Source organism: Sciurus carolinensis, chromosome 6 (genome assembly GCF_902686445.1).
Source record: "Sciurus carolinensis chromosome 6, mSciCar1.2, whole genome shotgun sequence".
NCBI lineage: Eukaryota > Metazoa > Chordata > Mammalia > Rodentia > Sciuridae > Sciurus > Sciurus carolinensis.
The window spans coordinates 36,990,221-37,005,930 of record NC_062218.1 but is presented as its reverse complement, the minus strand read 5'-3'; the positions used below and the strand labels follow the sequence as shown (position 1 = coordinate 37,005,930).

Here is a 15,710-nt window from a genome sequence, read left to right as displayed (position 1 = left end):
CTCTGTAGTCCCCAAACTTAGCATTGCATCTCACATAAGCAGCCAATAGAACTTGTTCAATTTGTTTAATGTAATTTGACTTAATACCCAATCAATGTTTGCTTTCAAATTCTGCTTTCTTGAAAATGCTGTAGGTTTTTGGTCGCCCAGCATAGAAGAAGCTAAGAATGAATTCCTTTCAAATATTGCAAGTTTCCTTTCTCCTTTTGCTTTCTCACTTTGGGACTTTTAGCACTGGACACTTACACACATACACTCTTGGGTACTCTTCTTTAGAACCAGCTGCACACTTGGCAGGAGTCCTTCTAGGTCAAGAGGCACCTGCTAAGCTGCATGCAAAGGAAAGAGACAGTGAAATACTTGCTTTCCTGTGTCTGATAGACCAATATGACTATTTAAATTTGTCAAGTAAATGAACACAGGGAGGACTATCTGCTTCATACAAATATTTTTTTTTAATGAGCTTGTTTTAAAGAGGAGAAATTTCTGAGGAGGAATTAGGACTTTATTTAAAAAATTTTTTTGAAATTAGGGTTTTAATTGGACTATGTTTTGATTATTAATTTTATAGTAGTGCATTATAGTTATACATAATAGTGGATTTGTTGTTACATATTTGTACATGCATACACTAAACCGATATAATTTGATCAACTTAATTACCTTGAACCTCCCTTCCTCCCTACCTCTGGTCCCCTTCCTCTATTGTACTGGTGTCTGTTCTATTTTATGAGACTCCCCACACACCTTTCTCACACCCTTTTTCACTTTCTTCTACATATCAGAGGAAACATACAACCATTGACTTCCTGAGTTTGGCTTATTTTGCTTGGATTCTTAAAGGGATGAGACCCCCCCAAAAGGCTAATATCTGCTGCTTGGTGCAAGTTAACAGAATTTGGCTTTTAAGTGGCTTCTAATTTGGTTTGAAGTTTCTTTATAGAAAGGACAACATCTGAGCTTCTTTGTATTTCCTGCATCTTGTACAACAGTATCCAGCAGATGGCAATCAATAGGGGTCTGTTTGGACAAAATGCATTGATAGTAAAAGCAAGGCTTACTTGAAAACCATCACTCTCCAGGGATGACATCATTTATCACTGTGCTTTGTCCTGCTAAACTGGAGTCACCCTAAAAGCAGTGGGAGGGGAGTTCCCACAAATGAGTGCCCCAAACTGTAAGAAGCACTAAGTGCCAGGGTGAGCAGTCCAAAGTATTATTATTTATCAGTGGGGCAGCATACCCTTGTAAGGAACAGTGAGTGAAAAGGAATGTTTTACTTAGGTATGTTTGCAGTGAAGGGGTCAGAGTTAATGTGAGACTTTCAGGAATTTTGGTTCAGGGCTGGGTGCCAGTTTCTTTCAGTATTTTGGGAACAACCTAAATGCCCTTTATTAGTGGCTGGGAATGTTCACGGTGTTGGCTTGGGCTCCAGCCTGTACAGAAAACACCGTAGCTGGCTGAGCCACAGGGTATTCAAGGCACTCTAATTTTCAGTCAGGACACAGGTGAGGGAAACTGGGGAACCCTAAGCATTACTTTCTACCTTGCTCAAGTGTGCCAGCTTACCATGGTTGCTGGAAGGAGGTTCCTCTTTCTGAAAAAGTATGAATTTTCTATTTTATTCATACGCATCAAAATTATCATACCCTCTCCATGGCCGATGTTTATCACTAGCTTTTTTTGTAGGATACTTGTATTTGTAAAGATCTCACATTAGATTCTTTAAAACTCATGGAACATAGGTCTTTCAGGGAGTAGGAGTTCTTTCGAAAAATTGTAATTATTAACACTTTTTAATTACACAGATGAATGGGGTTTCATTGTGACATGTCTATACATGCATATAACAGTGGTTTGATCTTATCTACCCACCAGGGAGTAGGACTTCTGTGACAAAATGAGGCCTGGTTTCCTTCAGATAGGAGATTTTTTTTCTTATTTTTCTTTTTTGTAAATGCAAAAACAAACAAGCCAACAACAACAACAAAAAAGAGCAGAGGTCCTGCTAGATCTCACAATGATCCAAGTTTGAAACACAGCAAAACAATCCACACGGGTCTTTTAACAGCATCTGTAACAGTGAAAGACCAGAACTGTTTGAAACAGCAGGTGACTTTTCTAACAAAGGTCACAGTGTGGATTAGGCTTGCACCTTGTCACCACAGAGGAACAGGAAAGGAAAAAAAAAATCGTTTTTCTTTTATAAAACAGCAGCACAACTTGCTGGCTCAGCAAATGTTTTTCCCTGTTGAAGTTTGGCGAAGAACAGGACTTGGGAGGCCCTCTCCACCCTTAGTCCTTCCTCCCGCCCCCGACTGTACCATTAAATCATAGATACTGGGGTGACTGAAAAGGACAGGGAAGGAATTAGTAACTGTCAAGCCTGTTCCTCTTCATGCTTGGCAGCACTTGCTACTTTCTTTTAAGTAGATAATAATCCTAATCAGTTTGGGAGTTTTGCTGTGTTTGTAGGGTCACTGCACTGAGAGGCAGCGTTGAACTTTGGACCATAGCTGAGGGGTGAGGTAAACAACAGGACTATAAATATCAGAGTTTCTTGCTGTGGCTTTGTGGAGCTGCGAAGCAAAGAGAAAGGAAACAGGCTGTTCTTGTCGCAGGGGTTGCGTAAGTAGGAACTTTGTGTTTTCCTATGCTTGACTCTTTTAGAGTTTGAGAAACAATTTTCAAGTCTGATAAAATGTATTTTTCCCCCTTAGGATTGACTTTTTGAGTCTGATAAAGTGCTTTCGCCCCCCAGAGTTGATTTTAATAAAGGAAATAAACAGAATAAAAAATAAAAGGAACAAAAGAGTCTAAACTCGGGTGTGGTGGGTGAAGTTCGGGGGGCACAGTGGGCATTCTTGTTGATTTTTGCTCTGCTTTTTGCCCAGTTGAGCACGGGGAAGAGGCAGAAACCTCGCACTTTCACGCTGTGGAGACAGGGATGTTAAGTAGGCAGATCATATGATCAAATTCAAGTATTTCCCACCAAAATGCAGAGTGAGAACAAACAGGGTTTAAAAACCAGCCCTGTGAATTTGAAGAGCAGAGAGTCTGAAATGTGCTCATTCTACAGCGTTGTGGAATTGCCCAGGGATATAAAGAACAGTTTCAGAAAAAAGAAAAAGATAAAGGGGTGTGGGGAGGGGGAGACGAAGAATAGGCTCCATCCACAGTGCAGAAGTAGGGTCCCTCTTAAAGGAATTAAGTTGTGTCTCAATCAGTAGTCTGTAGGTAAATGCAAAGTTTTGCAGGTTAAGTGGAGGAGAGTGGGAGCCTTCAGGTGAATGGCGAATTTCAGATGCTGCTCTGAAGTTCAGAAGGAAGAGAACGGAGAAAGTAACTGCATATCCTTCTAGTGGGGAATTTTAAACAAATGTAGGGCTGCATATGGAGAACTAATCCAGGTTTTGTGATTGAAAAGTGGTATTAGTGAAATTTACAACCACTTTCCAATTATTACTGGGTCAGTTTCCAGTGAATCCAATTTTGTTAATTATTTATCCTCATTATTTTTACATAGTTATCTGACAACTATTATTAAAATGTTTATTATGTAAAATTACTTTAAGCTAACAAAATTGAACAGTCTACTGATTGCAATGACAGGGAAATCATAAAGTATGATTTCTTTAAACACCACCCTCTGCCAATGGCTTATTTTTTTTCATCTGAAACCTAACAAGAGAAATCATCTTTTCATTTACAGTTGTCATTAAGTGATTTGAAACTCCGGTATGCTTTACGGCAAAGTGAGAGTATACAATGCTATCTTTATACTGAATAGTTTCTAACTACTGAATTTCTTTCTCTTCTGGTCTTGGGATCAAACTCAGGGCCTCACATGAATTTACTGTCTAGAAAAACCCGGCAAAAAAATGACCACATTCTATTAAGAAATAAAAGAGCTTAAATTATTCTGTTTTCTTTGTCATCCTAGGCACAAACAAAACTGGCTGCTATAGTTATTGCAAGATGATCTATCTAAAAATTATCAATATGTTGCAGGGGCTAAAAGGTCACATTTTAGATTTGACAGAACTGGTTTGAATTCCGTCTTTCTTGTAACTTACCACCTGTGATTATAGATAAGGTGCCTAAATTCTCTCAACCAGTTTCTTGAAATGCAAAAGGATTAATGGAGATATGATTGTTAGAGTTAACTGACATGATATATAAAAGTGCTTAGCACAGTGTGTGTGTAGTTCTAGCAATGCTCAGTAAATGACAGCTATAACAAGGATAACTGTATTATCATGCAAAAACCACCTTAAATTTTCCAGACTTAGTTCAAACAGATCTTCTTTTTTAAAAATACTAGAATTAAAAAAATAGAATAGTGGGTGACTTGAAGTCATTTATATTCTTTCTTTAGTTAGGTTCCTATGAAGATATCATATCTAAGTTGGTATTTTGAGGCATTAAAAATGTGAAAGTTGATGAAGTTTTAAAAAAATCCAGTGTAAATCTGCCAGATATACATCAGATTCTACTCATTCTACATCAGGTTCTACTCATTTTTTAATTCTGGGTTCACTCTAGGTTACTTATTGTTAGCTTCCTCCATAAAAAAAAATGTGCTTTTAATTGCAGATCAGCACCTAAAATTGCATTGACTTCCTAGTTTTGAAATTTTACCCTGATGTCTATAGATTCTTACACCAAAATGAACTGGAATTACCTGTGTGGAATTTTCTTAGCTCATCTCTGCTGAATATGTCCATTTCTCATTACCTCTCTAAATTCACCCTCTTCTTTTTTTGTTGTTGTTACCTCTCAGCTGAGAGGGCTGGTCCTAATTGTGGGAATATTTCTGGTCAGATATGTAACAACATTTTAACTTCTCTGCTCAGACAGGGCATCTTTTTTTGCTGTCTAGTCCCAAGAGTTTTGTAAAAGCAGTGGTAACCAATAAATAGACTAATTGAGTATAGATTTAATGAGTATTAAATGGCACAAGGAGCAATGATCTGTGAACTTCCACGTGGGTCAAATTTTTCCTCCTTTGATTATATTTATCTTGGTTGTAATAGTAACATAATGGCAGATAGTTATACATCTGAATAAATTCAAATCATGTAATATTAACATATAGTTATCATTTAAGAATTAAGGAGCAAAATGGTGTCACACCCATACATACCTTTATTTATATACATGGACCATTTGAACCTGAAGTGCTAAAGGCCACACAGGAGCCACATGCATGTTGGCATACTGCCCTCACTTCCACCTTTCTTCCTGAGATCTCTTTAAATGCTGTTTTTTTTTTTTTTCATTTCCGTGTAGAATTCTCTACTTACCCCTTTCTTAGAGAACAGAAAGCAGTATTCAGAACTCAGTGCATCTCAAATGAAACTCAAATTGTATTTGCAGAATGCTAAAAGGCTATAGAAACCAGTCTAAACATGTATCTTTTAGGAAATTACTTGGCTGCCTTAACAGGCACATTTCCATAGCACACTTACTGCAGTATTTCTCACTACACCAGACAGTTAATTGGTACTTTAACTCCCCCCACACCCCCGCCTCCACACCTCAGGCCCCGCCTCCACACCTCAGGCCGATACCTTTATTTGGTGTAGGAAGGCTCATTTAAATGATGTATTGAGCCAAATGAAATGGAGACAAAATCCACAGGTTAGGTGTTTATAGGAAGTAGAATGATATACGTGCTGGGTATATAGAATTCATAGTTAGAATGTTACCTTATCTATGAAGATGATTATAGGTTTTCTCTTTTCCAGGACAACCTCAGCAATGTGGAGAAGCCTGGGGCTTGCCCTGGCTCTCTGTCTCCTCTCCTATGGAGGAACAGAGAGCCAGGGCGAAAACTTCATTTGTAAGCAACCCCCAGCCTGGAGCATAAGAGATCAAAATCCAATGCAGAACTCCCACGGTTCAGTGACTGTGGTTGCTCTTCTTCAAGCCAGCTGATACCTGTGCATTCTGCAGGCATCCAGGTAAGGTAGTCTTTTTGTGGTTTGGGATACCTTAGGAAAAACTGTTAAATAAACACATGCATATGTACATAAAATATAACAACTGGGAACAATGCATTTACCAAATTATATTTTTGGAAAAACTGTATGCATTTGCATAGAATATATTAGGAGAGAGAAGACCAGGAGGATGTACACCAAAGTATTTATAGTGACACTCCTGGCATTATGAATATTGTTTCTTCTTCTTGTGGACCTATATTTTATAATTTCCTACTAAATATATGTTGTTTGTGTAATGAAAATGTTCTAAAACATACACCTGATAATGGGTCAGTTACTTCAATATAAGCAGAAGAGTGTTTTGCTAGAGTAGAATAAACACTACATTCTCTATCAAAGGGGTTGGGTCATTTAGCAAATCTATATCAAAATATTTGTTGGATTATTCTGCAAAATTTATTGAGCAGAGTTCTCTGTAAGATGAATTTTAAAAATAATCAGTTCATGAGATTAATCTGAAGACTAAATGACTAATATTTGTGAAAGCATTTAGCATACAGTTTTAACTAAGCACAAGTCTTAAATAAGTCTAAAAATGAAAGTTTTGGAAACATAACAATATGAAAAATATGGATCAGTCAAAAAGAGTAAGAAGGAGAGTTTTGCAGGAAAAAGAGTATGTGAAGGAAGATAGAAGAAACCAGTAATCATATTAAATCATTCATTTTCTGCATTTCCCCCCAATTATTTTAGATTGGAAGACCTGCGAATAAAATTGGAAAAAGAAGGCTATTCTAATATTTCCTATATTGTTGTTAATCATCAAGGAATCTCTTCACAATTAAAATACGTACATCTTAAAAATAAGGTTTCGGACCATATTCCTGTTTATCAACAAGAAGAAAATCAAACAGATGTCTGGACACTCTTAAATGGATACAAAGATGACTTTCTCATATATGACAGGTCTGTATACACTCATACCTTCCAAATTAAAATATACCTACTTACTTTGTATTATTTATTTACATGAGACATAACAATATTTATTGTTAAATACAATGCCATATTTCAGTTCTCCTCTCATGTAATCTCTTTTTAACATTTAGAAGTAAAAACGACATCTTAACTTTTTGAAACAATTTCTACTTTGGATTCCTGTAACACTATACTCTTCTGGTTTTCCCATATCATTCTTCTTCCTCCTCATTTTTCTTGTTTCTTCTGTATATGTTTGGGTTCTTCAGAGTTATTGAAATTTCCTTCTCTTCACACTCTGCACATTCTGCATGATCAATTTCATCTATCCCTTGACTACAATCACAACATATATTCTCATGATCCCGAAAATATACAAAATTCAAACACAACTAAACTCCAGGCCAGGATATCCACTTAACAGACATGTTCACAAATATCTAAAATTCAAGATAATTAACTTCTAAAACCTGCTTCTACTTTAACCTTTGTGAGAGTTATACAAAGTGATGCTTTTGGAGAAAGATGCAGTCAAACGTTATGACTTCCACTCCCTCCTCCTGCCAGCCATCATCTACTATGTTGAAGGACATCACAGACACCATCACGTGTGGTAGCCATGCTGCCATCTGTCCTTCAGAAAATGGTGACATGCATGTGTTACTGACTTCTATCCAACCTTCCATGTTGGGTCAATTGTGACTTACTATGGACTCTAAATTCTCATTATATTTATTTCTTCTTTATAATCGCTACCTCATGTTACTTCCCTTTACTGTACCTCTAGATTTTTGCAAAAACTGCTACTTGTTTTTGAGAGACCCTCAATGATTACATTACCTGCTGTAAAAATATTCTTAGTGGGCACTTTTGTTTTCTTTTGGCTCTTCAGAGTCTGATAAGCCACACACTGCCTGGGCCTAAGCCCTACATGTGTGGTTGTTTACTGAATACTCTTTCAATACTACATTTCCTTCTTTTAGGCCTTTAAACATTTAATTTAGTCAGTTGTAAAGTATAACACTTTGATATTTGTATAAAGCCCTATATACTTGGTAAAATGTGGCAAGAAAGACATTTCAACCCCATTTCTGAGAATTCCAATTCTTTCATTGTGCTGAAATTTTTGTTGCATCAGATATATTTTTAAATAAATGTACAACTGGTCATTTCTAGATCTTTCTATTATAATGTGATTTCTCATGTGAAATTTGTGCTGCCCTCTCAGTTATGAAACCTTATGTGGTTTGCAAAGCCTAATTTATAAATCAGTGTTTTGGGCTTTATAGAATTTATGTCAATTACAAAATCATGTTTGATCAAGTCACAATGACTACACTATACATTTTTGGTAATATTTAGAAATATATATATTTCACTTTGAAATGCTAAGATTAAACTTGCTATGGTCCTGACCTGGTATATGGGGCCTGGGAGTTCATTTGTAGATCGAATCCACAGAAATTTACTGAAGTTTATAAACGATTTTAGTTTCAGACCATGAAACCTATAATACCCATTCCAAATTGTGCTTGAGTAGGATCACAATACAAAAAATATTGTAGTAACATTGTGTTTGTCCTTTTTTCTAGATGTGGTCATCTTGTATATCATCTTGGTTTGCCTTACTCCTTCCTAACTTTCCCATATGTAGAAGATGCTATTAAGATTGCTTACTGTGAAGACCGATGTGGAAACTGCTCTTTCAGGGTATTTTTCTCAATTATTTTTACTGGGAGAAAAGAGGAAATCTTTTAAGAGATTATCAAATTAAGTTAGTGTTTCATAATCAATTAGTTAACCAATTTATTTATTTGTTAAAAACACCAATAATTTTTGTAATTATACTGTTTTGCACTTTTTTGTTATGGAACACGTACTTTCAAACATCTTTTTAGATCCATAATGCTGCCTTTAGCTAGAAGGGTTTTAGACAACAAAAATCAATGTAGGTCACATATTTTAATTACCATCAAATGATACTGCATGAATATAAATGCTCAAAGAATTTAGTAAACATATAAAACATTATATTGTAGTAACACGAACATGTTCACACAAGAGCATAGTGATAGCAAAGCTTACCTATGGCATTACCTGTCAAGGAATCAAGGCAATATAACTACTTAGTTTACTGAGGATGCAAGATTACCAGCTTTTCTGTGAAGTCCTTATACTCTCTTCCCAGTCTGTAATTTTAATTATTCAATTTACTTGAAAGTGGAGTGAGTTTTCTACTCATTACTCATATTTTTCTTAAAAATGTTAAGAGAAGCACTATATTTAAATGTTTTTAACAAAAAGGATCCAGAATTTATTTTATTTTAATTTATAATAACTAGACTTATTTTTTCACTTATTGAACAGAAAATAATTCTAAACAAAGTTTCCTTAATAGGGCAGACTGGCAGAATTTGAACTAAGGTTTAAAACGATTCTGATTTTGATTTATGAGTTGTAATTTGATTTTTCCCAGCTCTAAGGAAAGCTACTACCTTGCCTTTTTTTTTTTTTTTTTGTGATGCTGGGGATTGAACACAGGGTCTTATGCATGCCAGGCAAGCACTCTACCAGCTGAGCTATATCCCCAGCCTGCTACCTTGCTTTTTAACAAAGAATTTAATTTAGTTGTAAGGAGTGCAATAGACTAATTACTTACTTTTCATTATTTTAATATTCATAATAATCCTGTAAGTTATTTTATGATTTTAAAATGAGGAGACTGAGGTAATGTAAATAAAATATTAACTCAATGTCTAATCTATACTCATTAATAAATACCAGCTACATAGATTTCTCCTATTTTGGTATAATTTCTGTATTTTGTATTTGTGCAAATGCCTGATAGTTATAAATATACTGAGATATATAGAAAAAAGGAAGAAATGATTCCTAAAATATACTTAAAATTTGTGAAGTGTATGTATTTCATTTATCTATTTATTCATTCATTCATTCATTCATTCATGCTTGGGATGAAACCCAAGGCCTTTTGCATATTAAGCAAGCACTCTACCACACCCCGACCCTATAAATTACCTTTAAATAAGAATAATATACTATATGTATCCCATAAGCCAAATGAGATAGGAATTTTTCTACTTCATTATTTCCTAAATGCCATCGATTACATGAACATTATTTGATGTACTTAAAAAATGTTGCCAATTAAAGTACAACGCCATGCTAAAAACATCATCAATCAATAGTAAGATGCACTCTAATTTCAGAAATAGTAAAATGAGAAAAAATATGCATGGAATCAGTTAAATAAAGTAATAGATTTTCTGAAATTAGATTACTATTACTATTAGCTTTGCGTTTGTTAAATCATTTAACACATTTTAAAAATTTATCAAACTGTTTATAAGTATATAATCAAATACAGATTTCTCCTTTAAAAGTAATTCATAAATAACCAGAAAATACACCCTTTAGTAGTTGTATGCTAAAAATCCAATGGAATTTGTAACTTTTCAAAACCTTCAAAACATTGTCATACCACTTAACGAGTCACTGGGTTCTCAAGTTGATTTAGCAATTTTTACAAATCAACTTTAGGTTGAGGTTTAATATTGTATTGTTATATCTGTAGGCCTTAAATATGTTTGTGGGTACCACAAAACAACAACCTTTCAATAAATGAAAGAACTATGCATAATGGAAGGTTATGATCAATGAAAAACAGGCAGTAATTTGCTATTTTCACCTGACAAAACTATAGTGGAGACACAATGGCAAAGTTTTGGTTAAGTTCAAGCATTTCCTGCCATGCACTGAAGTATGTAAAACTACAAATTTTGAGCAGAGTTTGTTGGCATTTTTGACTTATCAAAGAAAACTAATTTACATCAGAAAACAATATTAGATTAGATGCATGGTTGGCACAGGTGCAGAAGGCTCCATGTACTGATTTTAGGATTTGTTTGACTTTATGGAAATCCAAGTTCTAGCCAGTTTACTTAATTTTGCCTCTCAGCTATACAGAATTTGGCTCTTTAAGCCTTTAATAAAAACGTCTAGGGGTTGAGACTAACATTTAGACTTTTTTTTTATTAATATAGTGCAAGAAACACAAAACCAGCTCTATCCTATTTAACTAGTTAGAATCCCACGTATGTCAGTTCTACCAATAATTTTTTATGCATTCTTCATAAATCTACTCGCTTATTAATAAGTGATTTACAAATTTGTTTTAGACTCTCAAAGATGAAGAATTCTGTAAAAATCTATCTTTGCCCCCTGCGGAAAAAACAACTGAGGTTCTGCAGCCACATCACCATCACAAACATCACCACAAGCATGGACATCAGTATCTTGGGAGCAGTGAGCTTTCAGAGAATCAGCAACCAGGAGCAGCAGATACTCCTCCAAATACCCCTCCTCTAGGCCTTCGTCACCATGAAAAGCACAAGGGCCACTATAGGCAGGGTAACTCAGAGAGCTGACAGATAGCAGGAGGTGAAGGTTTACAACTTTCACTTGCACAAAGGAAGCTCTGCCGAAAGGGATGTGTAAATCAATTACTGTGTAAGTTGTCCAAAGATCCACAGGCAGCTTCTAGTAGCTGTTGCTGCCATTGTCGACATCTGATATTTGAAAAAACAGGGTCTGCAATCACCTGACAGTGTGCCGAAAACCTGCCATCTTTATGTAGCTGACAGGGACTTAGGGCAGAGGAGAACGTCATTGAATCTTGTCAGTGACGAATGCCTCCTGCTGCCTGACAACCAAGTCAGCAGCTTGATTCCACAGAAGTTGGCACCAATTGAAGCTGAAAAAATAAGGCAAAAAAGTGAAAATGACGTTCAAATTAAATATTTAAAATAAGATGTACTTCCCAATTGTCTAGACACAATTTCATTTCCAGCATTTTTACAAGTCACATAATTAATAATTAGTGAGCCAAAATCAGGAATTGGATAATGTGCAAACATGGAGAAATCTACTATATTGGTTTATAAATTTTAAATTTTATGCCATAGAAATTTTGACCCGAACCATATTTTTATTATGAGGCAACTGAAAAGTGATTGCAGCTATTGGTTAATATGTCTTTCTTGTTCTTTTTCCAGTATTCTATTTGCATTGATGAGAACAGAAACATAAACTATGACCTAGGGGTTTCTGTTGGATAGTTAGTAACTTAGAATGGAGGAAGAACAACAAAGACATGTTTTCCATTTTTCTTTACTTATATTTCAAAACAATATTATCTTTGTCTTTTAAATCTTATATTTTTAACTGATTAAAACTTTAAAGAAAGAGGTAGATTCTGTTTAAGATCCAGAAATACTTAACATGAATATTTTGCTAAGAAAGCATATGCGACTACATTTTAAATGTTTACTTTTTATATCTAATACTCATATCTTGATTTTTACTATCATCTACAAATAAAGTCTTTGTATCTTGTTTTCTTTAACACTGTATCAGATTCTTCTGAAATTTGAGTAACTGTCTTGAAAGATGTAATAGGAAAGAAAAGAATGTTATCCATCTTTGAAATGCCTAGAGTATTTCCATAGTCAATGATGGTTTAACAGGGAAACTAAACCCTCTAAACTTGAACCCCTTATGGATAATACAGTTAAGCAAGAATGTAGTATGCAGTTGGCTAAGGTATGAATTTGTCTAAATAAACTCAATAAAAAAGATTAAAGTTGTTTCTTTTTTATTATTTAGGCAGTATGCTTATGCTGAAAATAGAAATGAATTTTCCATTGCCTTTAAATAAATTAAATAGTAACTCATGAATTTATAGCTGTGCTCAAAACCGTCTACGCTTAAGGTGAGAATCTTTGCCAACAGAAAGGCGTTGCTCTAAATCACGAATGTTACTACGAAGAATTGCAATCTCCTTGTTTTTTTCTTCTTGAAGATGTTGAAGCTTCTAAACAAAGCAGAAAAAAATTGTTATTGAAATTTGGAAATAATAAAATTAAAAACAAGGAATAACAAAACAATAAAAATATGCTCTGGTTTAAGCTTGTATTTAAAAAGATATCTTATTTTGAAAGGCTTATAACTTCAGTTTTATGAGATTTAATAGGTAAGTGACATAAGGATACGAAAAATCTGTTAAATATATTTAAATAAATATTAGGTAACTTATAGAAAAACTTTAAGAAAACTTATTTTCTTAAGTAACAGTCATGGGATAAAATCTCACATACCCTTCTGTAGATACTTTGTGGCAAAAGAGTAGCATCTGGATATGATTTTGATTTGGTCTGAACTCTTGCTAGTTTGGCATCAAACTGAACCAAATTTAAAAAGAAAGTTATTGAGAATATTCTAGTTCAACAATTAAAATTCACTTTCTATAAATATAATTCATGATCTCCTTTGACATACACTCTGTAATTTAAGTGCATTCTTTATATAACAGACGATAGAAAAATCTTTAAGAAATAATTTTAAAGAATCCAAACAAGATTAAATCTGACTGTATGTTAAAATTATTGGAGAAACTTTTTAAAAGTACCAAATACCTGGGCACTACTTTAGAGACTCTGTATAGCTAGCATAATCTTTTTTCTCAAAACCTCAAGTGATTTTCTTTTGTTTTCCATATTGTGGCTTGAACCCAGGGCCTTGTGCATGCTAGGCAAGCACTCTGTCACTGATATACACCCAGGCAATATCAGTTGATTTCATCATGCAACCAGAATTGAGAAGTTAGTTTAAGTTAAAGATTGAAAAATACTTTTACATTCTCATAAAGGTATTTCTATCAAGAAAATGTAGTATCAAGAGTCATAGAAGGAAAGCTTATATGTCCTACTGTAGAAACTGAAGTTGAATACAATTTGGATGTGGTTTATTGATTTAGTTTGAATTTTTATTCATTCAAATTAAACTGAATCAGGTTGAAAATTCTCACAGGTCATTCTTACAGGCCAATTTTGTTTTGTTTTTTTTTTTTGTACCGGGGATTGAATTGAGGGGCACTCAAACACTGAGCCACATCCTGAGACCTATTTTGTATTTTATTTAGAGACAGGGTCTCACTGAGTTGCTTAGCACATTGCTTTTGCTGAGGCTGGCTTTGATCTTGCCTCCTCCTGCCTCAGCCTTCCTAGCTGCTGGGATTACAGGTGTGCGCCACTGCGCTCGGCCCAATTTTATTTTGAACAATATTACATTATAATAATTCTTCCTTTCAGATTTAATTTAGTGTTGTGCTTCTGAGGAGTAAGAATAAACTCTCTATGAGATTGTGTTCTGGTTTGATGGGAGAAATGGAGTTACAATGAAGACAGAGTTCTGTACATGGATTAAACAGCATACTTGAACTAGAGTAGCGACAAGTACCAGATAATAAACAAAATGCAAATTCACAACTGATAGTTTAGAAGTCAGTGGTGGATCTTGAAACACGACCTATTGTATTTCAGTTGGCCATCCAGTCCTCTCTATTGTTTGTGGGTACACTCGGTGATAAGCCAGCAGCAGCAGCAGCAGCAGCAGCAGCAGCAGCAGCAAAGAGCCTCTAAAATCAACATCAAGTCCTCTTTCTGCCCTATGATTACACATATTACTTCATTAAGCACCTCAGGAATACCAATTTTTGGAAAATAAACTACTTTATTCTAACTAAGATCTATGAATAATTCTTCTTCTCCCTCCTTCTTCTTCCTTCTTCTTATCCTTCCCCTTCCTCTTCTTCTTCTTCCTCTCCCTTCCTTCTCTCCCCTCCCCCTCCCCCTCCCTCCTTCTCCTTCTCCTTCTTCTTCTTAATGGTCTTCGTCTTCTTCCCTAGGGATTTAACCCAGGGAAATTTAACCACTGAGTCACATTCCAGCCTTTTTTATTTTGAGATAGGGTTGTGCTAGGTTGCTGAGGCTAGCCTTGAATTTGTGATTCTCCTGTCTCAGTCTACTGAGCTGCTGACATTATAGGCATGTGCGACCGTACCCAGTGACCCGTGAATTCTTACAACATAAGGTAAAAATGGGAATTAAAGTGGAGAAGCAAAATGAGATGGAAGAATATGGAAAGGAGATAGGTAAATATAGAAAAAAATTAAAGGGCAGATATTTTGTCAAAATTATCAGGATCTCTGAGATTCCAACATGTGATTAAGGCTTCAGAAAACAGCTGGAGCCTCAGTCTATGAGATGCCCCACTTGAAGTCCCTTAACATTTTTTAAAACAAGAAATTAGGTTTGTTTGTCCATATAATAGATGTTTTCACAGAAATTATTTTTGAAAATTTTGTCTTTTAATCCCAGATGAAATAAAAATAATTTCTAGTTGGTTTACTACATACAGTTCCACTATTTCTTCTGGGGAGAGATGTTGAGGATTAAAAACATTCTCCCAGGCTGGAATGGCAGTCTTAAGATGCCCATATAAACCTGACTTTAAAATGCTGGCAATCCTTGAGTTACCTATCCTCACTCTCAGAGGAGACAACACCCTCCTTGGAAAAAAGAACAATGTGAACACTAAAGAGTCCACCTTCAGTTCCAGTGTTGACATGCAGTGCAGATGACTGAGCAGTGTCTCTGATGAAGAATGAGCATATGTGAAGTCCTCTCACAGAACTGTTTTTAATCCTGAAATTTATCTCACCATGATGAACAATACTTGAAGTGTGGTTTAGACTGAGTGATATATTCTCAAGTTTAGTAGACTCTTAAATACCTACCTCTAGCTGTAGTTTGATTATTTCATTTTGTTTTTCCTTTTCTTGAGTTCTTAACTTTGCATTTAACTCTGATATTTCCATTTCCTTTTTCTCTATTAGTTCCTTGTGCTTTTCTTCATTTAATTCAA

General features: G+C 35.0%; 2 protein-coding genes across 3 annotated transcripts in view; one reads left to right on the top strand and one right to left on the bottom strand.

Moving 5' to 3' along the window:
- Window positions 1-2,472: 2,472 nt before the first annotated feature.
- Selenop (selenoprotein P) lies at window positions 2,473-12,583 on the top strand. Its single transcript, XM_053743413.1, has 5 exons — window positions 2,473-2,628; window positions 5,751-5,966; window positions 6,702-6,914; window positions 8,519-8,636; window positions 11,126-12,583. Exons 2-5 carry the CDS (start codon window positions 5,764-5,766, stop codon window positions 11,723-11,725), a joined length of 1,134 nt encoding a protein of 377 aa, XP_053599388.1. The 5' UTR covers window positions 2,473-2,628; window positions 5,751-5,763; the 3' UTR covers window positions 11,726-12,583.
- Ccdc152 (coiled-coil domain containing 152) overlaps window positions 10,969-15,710 on the bottom strand; it is a 48,378-nt gene continuing 43,636 nt past the window's right edge. The window contains exons 7-9 of one of the 2 annotated variants that reach the window (XM_047555812.1): window positions 15,583-15,710; window positions 13,103-13,186; window positions 10,969-12,819 (exon numbers count right to left, since the gene is read on the bottom strand). In XM_047555812.1, the coding sequence (XP_047411768.1) occupies window positions 12,697-12,819; window positions 13,103-13,186; window positions 15,583-15,710 (335 nt within the window). In that variant the 3' untranslated portion in view covers window positions 10,969-12,696. Of the gene's footprint in view, window positions 12,820-12,920; window positions 13,187-15,582 lie in introns of those variants that run through there. The other variant, XM_047555811.1, reaches the window with a different exon arrangement.